The 12,630-nt window shown below is 39.4% G+C and overlaps 1 protein-coding gene and 1 non-coding gene across 3 annotated transcripts; one reads left to right on the top strand and one right to left on the bottom strand.

Moving 5' to 3' along the window:
- Positions 1-1,279: 1,279 nt before the first annotated feature.
- LOC146452203 (retinol dehydrogenase 8-like) lies at positions 1,280-10,902 on the bottom strand. Of its 2 annotated transcripts, XM_085098093.1 has the most exons (4): positions 10,762-10,902; positions 8,049-8,340; positions 3,533-3,806; positions 1,280-1,869 (listed from the first exon to the last, which is right to left on the bottom strand). In XM_085098093.1, the coding sequence occupies exons 2-4, from the start codon at positions 8,311-8,313 to the stop codon at positions 1,515-1,517; spliced, it is 894 nt and encodes a 297-aa protein (XP_084954219.1). In that variant the 5' UTR covers positions 8,314-8,340; positions 10,762-10,902; the 3' UTR covers positions 1,280-1,514. The 2 variants fall into 2 exon arrangements, with proteins under 2 accessions (XP_084954219.1, XP_084954218.1); XM_085098092.1 differs by lacking the exon at positions 10,762-10,902 and having other exon boundaries at positions 8,049-8,434.
- On the top strand, positions 3,360-3,432 carry Trnap-ggg (transfer RNA proline (anticodon GGG)). Its single transcript has one exon. It is a non-coding gene; the product is annotated as a tRNA-Pro (tRNA).
- Positions 10,903-12,630: the final 1,728 nt, after the last annotated feature.

Here is a 12,630-nt window from a genome sequence, read left to right as displayed (position 1 = left end):
TTACGCGATTGGCTGCTGATAATCAGAGATGTCATGACTAGATCGCGAAGGCGAACAAAGACTGAGTGTAACTAATGTGCGAGCTTGAATGAAATAAATTGGAAAAAGCCGCTTTTTGTACTGAGTGTTGTCGCAAGTCCTCTTGTAATTGCCTGTAGCTCTTGAAACGACACATTTCCCCTTCGTAAAGCAAAATTAATTTAGTTATTGTCAATATTAAGAAATGTTGAGGTGACATTTCACCCATAAACAGATATTCACGAAAATAAATCGTTTTTTTTTTTTTTTTTTTTTTTTTTTGACACAACTAATTGAGAAACATCAGCAATGGGTTTGGCAAGGGTATTTAAATAACTTAGGAGAAAGTGTTGCCTTTGTAATGACATCTGCAAACGCCACACCGGGGACTACCTCCCCTACTTTTTTTTTTTAACAGTGTGTGGGTTCTTTTACGTCCCGCAGATTATTAGGAACAAGTGTTGTGAGAAGGGACCTACGGTTTATCGTGCTTATCCGTGAAGAGTTTCTACTGTTCACGGATAAGCACGATACACCGTAGGTCCCGTCTCACAACACTTGTTCCTAATAATCTGCGGGACGTAAAAGAACCCACACACTGTTCAAAAAAAAAGTAGGGGAGGTAGTCCCCGGTGTGGCGGTCTAAGCTTTGTGTATATGTTAATTTGCGCCATACAAATATTAATTATTATTAATTATTATTTATCACAACTACTTACCTTAGCATAATAGTCCTTCTGTTTATTGCAGACCACCTTTTACGTTAGACAAACTGGCTGATCAGTTTCAACCATTAGTACACATTATACGAAAGGCGAAGGAGGAGGCATGGTAAAAAAAATCTGACGTCGTAATGAGGTCAAGATTACCGAGGAGGATTCGTTGATAGAGAGGCCTGGGAGAGGTAAATAGTGGGCTGATTTAGCAACAGAACGGGAACGTCATTTGAGGACGTGAGAGCTTGCGGAATAGTCTGGACACGAGTCTATTTCGACTATATATGGGCATTCTTGATGAGCGCGCCGTTGTCCCAACTGACCTTCCCGTTCTGTTGCTAAATCAGCCTAATACTTGTGCGGAACTGCATATTGTTTTATTATATAGTCACCTGCTGTCACTATGAGTTGCCAACAAATTCAAGAAAAAGTTTTTCGTAAAAAAGAGCATTTTTACACACATGCTCCAAAGCGCATACTAAAATGGCTACCATTTGCTTCGGAAAAGTTAAAAACTGAAGACATAAATCAGTTGAAGCAGAGGCTGAGAGGGGAAAAAGACTGCTTGGCTCAAACGTGTTTATTGTCTTAGGACAGGAACCACATTTTAAGAAACAGTTGTCATAGTCAAAGTCATTGACATTGGCATAACCATACTCATAGTCATATTAATTCATGGGCAAATGGATCGTTTCTACATTGAATTGATCTTTCAACACCTTTCCATGCTTTAAAAAAGAAAAGAATCTATTATCGCAGGTTTAACTTGAACACATTTATTCAAAGTGTGTCTTCTTCTTTTTCTTCTTCATCGAGGAAAGCCTTTTTCACCATTTCCACCGAAGAATTCCCAGTTGGATCAGTAAGTTTTGCCTTCACTTCTTGCGGGTTATACTTCTCATTCGTCTGATAGCGTACATTAGGTTTCTCACTAAGGATAACGCTTTTCACAATTTCTGCGATCTCGTTTGAAGTTTGGATTGTGTTGAGGAAGCGCTGCTGCATCCTGCCGGCAAACCGTCCAAATAGTTCCTGAGTCTTTTGGTCAGCGGCTAACATATCAAAATTCCCAGCCCAGTTTCTGGAATTTTCCATCGCGGCTGTCTGTACTGGGCCTTCCTCGACCAATGTACACCTACATAGCAAAGAAAAACTATCACCCTGGTGAATTAAACGCTCAAATTTAAATCGATTTCGTGAGAAAATTTAAAAACAGGCAAATTGAAATGAAAGTACTTTTACCACTCTGAAGTTGTACTACGGTCATTTGAATTGTAATTTATTCCTAAACTTAAAGTTAGGGCGATCTTGTACACCATAGTAAACGGCGCCAGAGAGATAGCGTGGCCTCTTGGTCACAGGCAAATGGAAATGAGAGTATTCTTTTAACGTTCGAAGGTGTAATTTTGAATTGTAATTTATTCCTTAAGTAAATAGTTAGAGCGACCTTGTACAGCTAATAAACAGCACCAGGAAGACAGCGTAGCTGAGTGCTCATCGGCGCGCACTTGAAATTCAGAGGCCCCTTGTTCAACCGCGAACTGGTTAGCTTAGTTGGTTGAGCACCGGACTATCGTGCGGAAGGTTGGGGGTTCAAACCCCGTCCGGACCAACACTCTGGATCTTTAAATAACTTAAGAAAAAGTGTTGCCTTTGTAATGATATCTGCAAACGGTTAGACTTTCTAGTCTTCTCGGATAAGGACGATAAACCGTAGGTCTTGTCTCACAACACTTGTTCCTAATAATTTGTAGGACGTTAAAGAACCCAAACACTGTTCAAAAGGAGTAAGGGACGTAATCCCCGGCGTGGTGGTCTATCTCTATCTGTGATTTCATCTGTCTTTCTCGTTCATGCGTGGGTCGGGGACGGGGGGTTGAGCTCAAAATATGGACTGATAGCGGCTGCCTGCGGTTGCTTCACATGCTGACGTCGGACCTCACGCTACAGAAGCTAGAATTGTAAATCGCCATGAGACCATGTAAAAATGTGCACGTGGTGTATTAATTCATAACCATAACCAAGTCCTTTCTCTCACTAAAAACAACTTCAATACATTCTTCAATTCTTCAGCTCGCTTGTAAATTGAGCCAAATGGTCAGCTTCCCAACCTTGGGATTTTAAACGTGTTGCATCAGGTCTGTTTTACTTCTTTTAGTGATTTGCAGTGCCCTCAATTTGTACTGCAGTGTACGTTCAACCCTTGACCCAAACGATACATTCATTGATTTATATTTCTTTTTTTCTTTTCTTTTTTGATATTTTAAATTTTATTTTCACAACAGAAACGTACTACACTTAAGGGTTTAATGCACAGACTACAACATTAATCCCTTCACAGCACGATAATTTAAAACAGCACCACAGAAATACACTCTTTATTCTTTTCTGGTGGTATTGTTCTTTTTATTTGGTTTCAAATTTGTCATAGCTTTCACAAGTAAGAAAATTTTGTTGACAGGCTTTCTTTTTGCAACTGCTTAAGTTGCGGAAATAACTGCGGGGGTCTTTCTTCTATTTAATTGTTCATCCGCAGTTTAAATATATGTTTCATATATTTTCGGCATTAATTTATTCATCCTTCACGGGTATATTACGAACTCACAAAATGACCAGCTCCCAGTTGGTTTGATAGCTCAGTTGGTAGAGCACTGCACCGGGATTGCCGAGGTCATGAGTTTGAATCCCGTTCAAGCCTGAATATGGTTTTCAGGCTTTCTTTTTGCAACTGCTTAAGTTACGTTAATAACTGCGCGGGTCTTTGTTCTCAGTTATAAAGTAAGAAAAATGACCATTACCTGATATTAAAATGCAGCAATGTTGGAGCTATAGCTTCAGTGAGTCCCTCCAAGGCGAACTTCGTTGAGCAATACAGTGCATTGAAAGGTGTTCCAACAATCCCAAGATGGCTGCTGTTGTTGATGATATGACCGCTTTGCCTTGCTTTCATACTTGGCAACACAGCTTGAATCAGCCTCAGGGCGCCAAAGTAGTTCACCTCGAACAGGTCTTTTGCCATGTTGATAGGTGTGCATTCCAATACTGACCATACGCCGATTCCAGCATTGTTAACTGTTGGATGAAAACAAACTAACAATCATTCCTCCATCCATTCCTCCATTTGTCAGTTTCGTTCGTTCTTTCATTCATTCCGTCATTATAAGACCATTCAGTCGTTCTTCCATATTACCTCTGTCAACACAGCATACAAAATATGCTATGTCACGACTGCAGTATTGTTGGCCTGTAGTGTACTTGTCTGACGGGTTAAAGCAAGGCAGATTAGTTCAGAAATATCATATTATCAAACAGCATGATTTTATATGGAATTTTTGACAATAAGATGCACATGTACGCTTTAAACTACACACTCCTTATCGCGAAATTCTCCATATATTGCAAATGCTTACACGATGAAAAACTATGTTTCGACAGTTTTCTGTCACTCTTAATGGAAAAAGTAAATATACAAAGAGAAATTGCTATTCAAAACAACAAACGTACTAAATTCACTGAAATATATGGAATTTTTTTGTAATTATTTTTTTTTCTTTAAACACTTTATTTTTGTCGTTACCTGTTTTTTTTCTTTCCCTTGTAGGTATGATAATATACATATGTACCGTACATAAAATCTATCGTAACTTACGTATATACTTCAGAATATCTTGTAAAACGCTACTGTTTATATGTACTTTGTATAGTTTACTGTTACTGTTTCTTGTAAATACTAACTCTAATAAAATATTCTAATTAAAAAAAAAAAAAAGGCAGATTAGTGACTTACTAGCAATCCCAGTTCTGGATAGTATTAATTTTGTTGCTAATTTGGCTCATAGTTACAACGAGAAGATATGATTTCTTAAAACAAATATTTACCCGAGAAACGAAGCTCCGAGGGCATATATGCTAGTTTTAATGAGGTGAACAATAAAAACTAATAGTCTCGAGACTATTAGTCTGACAGTCCCCCCCCCCCCCCCCCCCCACCTGCTTGGAAATTCATAATTAGTGATGTTCTTAAAACTAGCATCTGATAAGCCCTCGAAGCTTTGTCTCTCTAGCAAATATTTGTTTAAGGACAACCAATTTTCACAGGGCAACTATCAGGCGATAGTCCCGAGACAGAAACACTCTATTTTTTAAATAGTCCGCTCTCCGCTACTAAAAACTATCCGTGCTTCATCTGATCAATTTGAAACAATAAGACTCGGCAAAATTTTAAGGGTAAGCCAAAACGTTTATAGGTCTCGGTCTCTGTGAATTCAATCTGCAGGCGAGTTTCTATTAGTCTCCTACGCAGCCGTTCTTAGTGTCGTCACGGGTCACGCAACTCGAGGAGGAGCGTTGCGTGACGCGTGACGACATTAAGAACGGCTGCGTAGGAGACTAAGTTTGTATAATAACGCAGGCTTTTTTGTATGCTTGGTTTGTTAGTACAGCGGGTGAAAGCTGTCTTAAAACTGGGAGAAATTCATAATAAAACATGAACTGAGGTGGTTTAATTTAATTTAAGACCAGCACTAACAGCCGGAGTCCGGATTCCGGAATCGGAAACTACAATACGGAAACTAAACATTAACTGCTTGGGAAAGAGTTGAACGCTTATTAGTGGAATGAAGTGACGTTCTTGTCAAACGCAAATTTTACATTTTTCGATACGTAACACCAGAGAAAAAATCTAATTAATTAAAGCCATTATTTCCCGCCAATGAAAAATGAGTGTCCTACGGTTTAAAAATGATCGCCCACGAAGTAAAGAAAATTAATTTGATAGTCTCTATGTTTTGCTTTGAAACTGTATTAAGATTTCAGGAGACCACAAATATCACCTACAGTAAACTGCGTTCGCAAGATTTCATTTTGCATGGCCAGCAAATTATCTGTTTTCAGTTTGCAGCTTCAGTGATTGATTACGCAGCAAAACACCCGCGATAACGAACATCTTTAATACATATGCGTTATTGACCAAGCGTGAGGTCAAGATGGCTGGATATTGGCCAAGTTCTTTTTTTGCGTTTTTATGGACCGAGACGAAGTCGAGGTCCATAAAAACGCAAAAAAAGAACGAGGCCAATATCCATCCATCTTGACCGAACAAGCTTGGTCAATAAAGGATTTATTATATGGCTTTACCATCAAGTTAAAACTACAACAACAAAACAAAACACGACATGAAACTGCTCTACTCGGAAAGAAATTCTTCATTAGCCGGCCGGTGCAAGATTTATTTTCAGTGCATTTTTGGATTAGCATGTAATCGTGGAAAACAAGGAATCCTAAATTATCTTAGGGTTCTAACTTTATAATGGCTTAAAGGGAGTATACAATTATTGAGAACGAAAAATTTAGATTTTCGCATGAGCGGGAAGATTTGAATAGAATCCGGCAAACTCGCCATTTTCAGCCGATCGCGCGGTGGCGTAAATAATAAAAATTTTTACACAGTTTTCGGCTTCCAATCATTAATTCTTGAATGAAACAATAGATTTTGAGATTATATGCAAACATAAGCCGAAAAAAAGAGCAGATAAATCAGAAAACTGGGCGAAACTTTGACAAGATTTTGTTGTTTACAACAAGCAAGACGCGGCTAAATTAAAAACGTGAGCTTCTTCGGCGAACTTAAAAAAAATACTTTTCTGAACTGCTGTAAACACTAACCGCAACTTCCACTACGCTATTATTTAAATACAGTCATTGCAAACCTAGAGAACTTATCAATTTAGCACTCGACTTGAGACGATAAGTTTTTCAAAATCAATTCTATCTAAAATACTACACGCAGAGCAACTCACCGATTCAACTCACATTCATTGTAGCTGAAACAAAGTTTTCACTACACCAGGACGATTCCATTCTCTTTCCTTTCCTTTAGGCAAATGTTGAGAGTTTACCGAACTTTTTAGTGAGCGTTTTCCCCCAAAACAACGAGAAAATCGAAGAAAACCCGCATTGTTGTTGGGATTAAACTTTCGATGCCAAGCGGACGGGCAACGGGTAATCCCGAGCGGGCAAGATAGCTCCATCTTGCCCGCTCGGGTAGCCAATCACAGCGCAGGATTTGACTCATCTTGCCCGCTCGCGGAGCCAGCCATATAATAAGGCAACATCACAAACTCGGTAGTTCGACAATTATTCAGTATTTGTGAGTAAATCATATAGAATGAATAAATAAATTACGACCCGGAACAAAATCAGTAAATCCACCAAATGATTTTCGTCAGACTTGACTTCGCTCCTTTAGCACGCTTCGGTTCCGATTTGCCGACCTACCTGGAACTTTCCCTCACTCTACCTGTAGTTTCACTTCGCTACCTTCCGAAAAAATTAACAGCCTTTTTTCAAAACAAGTCGAAACGGGGTACCTGGAAAATGGATGAAACAAAAGAGGAAGAAAGTATGCACTCAGGTAAGTTACCGCTTAATTGGAGAGTCCGCCATCTGTACGGTCTGAAGCAATCCAAGTTGTCTCTCGATCTCACCTGTACGTTGTTTCTCTCTGTCCCGTAAGACACTGCTTCATTTATAAACAACGTTTTCTTTTATGCCAACGAGTGATTTCAGTTTTTTATTCCGTTTTTTTTACCCCAGGTCATATATTTCACCATTAAATATTTCCCTCTCCGCATTGTAGTTTCGGATAATCCGGAATTCCGGTTCCGGTTTCCGGTTTTTCTTTTCCGGACTCCGGCTTTCAGTGCTGCTCTACATTTGGGCTTATCTCAAACCTGACTGAATTTGACTAAATAAACAATACTACATCGGCTGCCTGGGGATACGTTCATTATATTATCAGTTTCACATATGGTGATTTCGGTCAACGATAAGATGTGAGGATAAAATGCTTTATCAATGGGTACGTTCCCTTGGGATCATCCATTTACAATGAACGCTTTTCAGTGCAGTACTTTATACTTGTACTTCAAGGAGGTGTGAGGTGTTGGTTTTTAATAATGAATTCCAAATGAATAGCCTTAACCTGACGCCAGCGATATTTTATGCTCGTCCTGATAACATTCCACAATGTATTTTACTGTGAGTGATTAAAATAAGAGCGTTTTAAAAACAACCTCCAACTATTGTACTCGCTTTGTATGTCAAAACAAATGCGTGTCCTAGATTTACGTTCTAAAAAAATGAACGAAAGATCAGATTTTAGACTAAAGAAAATAAATATGTTTGAACGAGGAGGAAAATTAACCCAGGAAAGATCGAAGCGACTCTGTTTAACAGCTTAAGCAAGGTAAAATTAGCGAAGAATAACCGATTTGAATGAGCATTCAGAGAACAGAAAATAACAATTGAACTTACACAACACATCAATTCTTCCTTCAGTATCAAGCACTTCTTGCACTGCGTTTTTGACTGATTCATCACTGCTCACATCCATCTGTTTGATAATCAACGTGTCTCCAAGATATTCCTTTCCTTCTTCCTCCAGTTGTCCTTTCTTCGCCAGATTTCTCATGGTGGCGTAAACCTTGAAGCGTTTCTCAGCATCTTTAGCGAGAAGCACAGCAGTAGCGAGTCCTATGCCGCTCGAACAACCGGAGATCAACACGATTTGGGGAGCCATGTTTTAGCGTTCAGTCTGTGTGGTCATCTGTAAAGGAAGGTATGATAAAGATCGATCGATTAGTATATCAGTTCACTAAAATAACACCGGCTTTGAAAGCTCGTTGATAGCTAATGTAAAACAGAGCCTAATCAAAAATTTTGGTTCGGTATGCAAATTTTTTTGGTCGTGTGGTGCGGAAATTAAAATTGGCAGCCGATGATCTGAATCGTTTCAAACAAAGAGTGCTAATTGCGCTGTCAATAGCTTTATATTGAATTGAATACCATTTAAAATTCCGTTGATCCTGTTTATTTTTATCCTCCGATAACTTTAAAAGGGCTGAATATTCAAATCATTCTCTTACTCCAACAATCAAAAATGATTTGAAATAAATCTGTGGGCATACAAAGCTGTAACTCTATTTAAACAAAGAATGTTTATTATTTTATTAAAATAAAAAGAAAACGTTTGACCCTTCGGTTATGCACTAGTCAATTGAAACCCCCACCCCCCCGGACCCGGGACAGGTAGGGGGATTTGACAAAGGCCCTGATCAAATCATACCAAAACCTCCAGCCCCTGGGGAAAATCTTGAGATCAAATTCCCCTCCCCCTGGGAACAAATTGGCAAGGGGTTAAAAAAAACCCAAACCAAACAAAACAAGACAAAAGAAACCGTTCACACTGAATTAATCTGGAGCAAAGTATTCTTTAATAAGGCAATAGTTTTCTTTTAATACATTTTATTAAACAAAACTTGTTGTGGATTATTAAATTTTGCAAGAATATGAATTTCACATTACAACAGAGCATTTCTGAACAGTGGTAGCTTTGAAAATGTTAAACAGCACATTCAGTGTAAAGCCGCTTTCGACTCGGTGCATCCTCAAGTCCCATGCATTCGAAATGGAACAACTCTATAGGGCAGCCAGGATTATCACAAGTAATCACATTGGGTACAAGAGTAACAGGCCTGCACTGCTTCCTAGCGCGTGTTTAAGCCTTTTTTATAATTTGGCTCTCACGGGTGTATCTTTGAATGACTGCCCTCTCAGTGTAACATATGAGGGGAAGGTCTTTGTAGATTTCTTTGAGCAATGGTTGTTGCTCTATTAAATGCCAGGCTTTCATGAGAATTTGTTTTAAGTTTAAGTTCTCGGGATAACCTCTTTCCTGTAGCCGTGATTCAGAGGATTTTGAATTTACTCTTCAAATATGTTTTTAGAAAAGTTTGTTATGAGAAGTCTCAGTGCTTCGCCTTTGATGAAGCCTTTTTTGACCCCTGGTGGGTGGCACGAAGAGAAGTGCGTATATTGAAATGTTTCAGTAGGTTTGAAGTGCTTACGCACATCAAGAACTGAATTGCTTCTGAATCTTACACCTTTATAAATGTTTGTATCCAGAAATGTTTCTGTTTCTGAAATTTCAGGGGTGGTGTTTGTTTGCTTGCTCAATGAACTGCATCATCTCCTCTCCTTAAAGTCCAGAGGGAAAATATGTCGTCTATATACTAAGAGGCGACTGCCATTTTTGTACCCATGGCTGCACCATGAGTTTATAGGCAGAGTTTTCCATAGAGCTGGAATAAATTTTCTTCTTTCTTTTGAATTGTCTTTAAACCGAATTTTGCGAAGCATTTTGCCAATAATCAGCCAATATGGATGGCGCGAAAATGACAACGTGCAGTCGATTGACTTCGCGACGAACTTCGGTACCAGTTAACCACAGTCAAATCTCCCTGATTCCCCGAGGTGGGGACACTGTAAAGAAGCAAAACACATCTTATCTACCACCCCCAGGGGACAGATCTCTGATCAAAAGTGCTGATATGCCCCTATTATCCCCCTATCTGTCCCGGGTCGGGGGGGTGGGGGTTTCAATTGACTAGTGCATTAATTTACACGAGTTGAACCGTGCGATGGCTGACCAATGTCCCGCTTCCTGATACTGTAAGTCCCGCCAGCGCCTGCGCTATCACGCGCACCCGCGCTATCATGCGCGTCCGCGCCGCGCTCTCACGCGCTAATCAATTTACGGTTCTTCGCGGGCTACTCTGGACGGAATGTCCCATCCTTCAAGGTCAATTTTGATAATATTTAACAATTATTCACCGAGGTGAAGGTGAATAGTGATGGATATTTACGAGCCGAGGTAAATATCCATCACTTTCACCGACTGAGAAATTATAAAATCTCGCGCGCGGTAAGCGAGTTTCTTATTGTAGAGAGTTCCGTCTCGCTTTCTTGCAGACAAATAAAACTTTTGGAGACACCTGTTTAGTTCCTACAGTGCACCATTTCTTCAATTTTTCTGTGAAACTCGTCTTGTTGTTGAAACCATGCTAAAAAATAATAGATGTTTCATTGTTTTCATTGTAATTTTAGTGCTCGGCATTTTTCGTAAACAAGGGATTGTATTTTCATTTTTCGCCTTAGAATATGAAGTTGAAAAGGTTAACTAACTTACCATTTAATGCCGTCAAACCAAACTTTGTTGCCATTTATGTATTTTTTTTTAACAGCCGCCTCGTTTATCGAAATAAATTCCTCCGTAAGTAACCGTGGCGAAACGGGAAGCCATCTTGTTTCTCTTCGGCTGCTCGGAGGTGACAGAGCTAGCCAATCAGCTTGCGCCAAAAGTACTATTCTCTTGTGTGGTATATACTAATATGTAAACATTTTTGTCGTCATTTGTAACCACATTGTAATTCATTTTTAATGCGATAATGTGTGAATTTAAATAAACACAACTTCTCACCCGCAAGAAAGCATTAACACACCATTTTATGGCCTTTTAATAGGAGTCTCCGTAAAGTTGCACAGTTTAATTGATTGGATCGGATTCTTTAACTGAAAATTAAACTTGCCTTAAATTTTAGGGAACGAAATCTGAGTAAGCAATAAGCAAGGAACCGCACAACAAAAATGCTGCAGGTATACGCAGGATCTGTTAAAGATCTCAAAAATATAAATGACTCAACCTTGCAGAAATTGGAATCTCACTTTCTCTCTACCGAAAATAGAGCACAACCCGCGCTCAGGCATATCAGCGAGCTTTAGCAACGATGACGGCGAAGGCAAAGAAAACGTCACTTTTAAAAACGAATTCACGTTTTTTCATACGTCGTCGTGATTGTTCCAACTCGTTTTAGAGCGGTTTTCAATTGAGTGTCGAAAGCAATTTCGCGTTCACTTTGGTCTTGCTTTACTACGCTCTGTGATTGGTTAACAAGCCTCCCGCCACTTTCTCAACCAATGGGAATCCAAACCAAAACCAATCGTGTTTTGGTTGCACGCGTTTTCCCGCGCTTGGCGCCAGTTACATGTATTTGCTTTGAATTCTGATTAGCTTGTTGTGTTGTTTACATCTGTTGCGATTGGCCAGAGTAATTACTTTGGTTTTGGTTTTACGACACTCGATTGGAAACCGCTCTAAATGTCAAATGTAGGTGAAATTTCCTGGAGTTGAATTCTTCCAAGGAGATCACAGCCAACTTAAGCTATAGCTAAGAGAAAGAAAAATTCGCTTCGCGTCAGTACGTCCTCCATAAAACGTCCCATCAGGAAACTTCAGGTCCAAGTCGTGCAGTGACGACAAACAAATGTACCAAAAGAAGCGTAGTTCACTTGCGGAGTTGCTGTTTTGGCCTGTTGTTTTTTCAGGACATGTACAGTTCTCGTTACCGTTGCCGCCGTCGTTACTCAAGGTCCCTTATATCATCTAATTTTCACGCGCAACAAGATTTCACTCGATCGTAACCGTGGGGAATTTGGTTACAAGGCTGATTTTCATCCTTCCCTCTCCGGCTCTATATATACATATCTCCTTCTTACAATTTATAGCATTCCTGCTTGTCTGAAGCTTCGTTTTACCTTGCAAGTGATTAATCATCTTTCTTATATGTGATACACTTTACTATAAATAAAATTGTTCATAGTAAGGAACATGGGTATGAGGTCACGTAGAGTTTCGGTACTAAGGGAACGCGTCATTACAAATTTGTTCGAAGAGGACCCACCTTTGTTGGGGTGGGGTTTTGAGGGCCATCGAAGACACTACCTATCTCATGAACATTACCAACAAAATTTTATTGACTTTAAAATTTGTATTTATACAAAAAATATTCAGCCGGGAAGAGTCAACATTGCTTGATAACTAAAGAAAAGTGAGGTTTGAATCTCATTGTCAATTTTTTACTGCTGAATAGAGGGGTGGCTATGTAGTAAAGAAACCTTCTTTTGAGGTTGAGGAAGAGGGATGCAGTCAGAGACCATCACCTAATTTGTGGTTTGGTGGGTCCTGTTTGAGTGGAGTAGTTTTGAACACTTCCCTAAT

This window comes from Pavona decussata, unplaced genomic scaffold (assembly GCF_977016875.1).
Source record: "Pavona decussata unplaced genomic scaffold, jaPavDecu1.1 SCAFFOLD_376, whole genome shotgun sequence".
Classification (NCBI taxonomy): Eukaryota; Metazoa; Cnidaria; class Anthozoa; order Scleractinia; family Agariciidae; genus Pavona; species Pavona decussata.
Note: the sequence above shows the minus strand (reverse complement) of the source record. Positions and strands in the feature narration are given on the sequence as shown.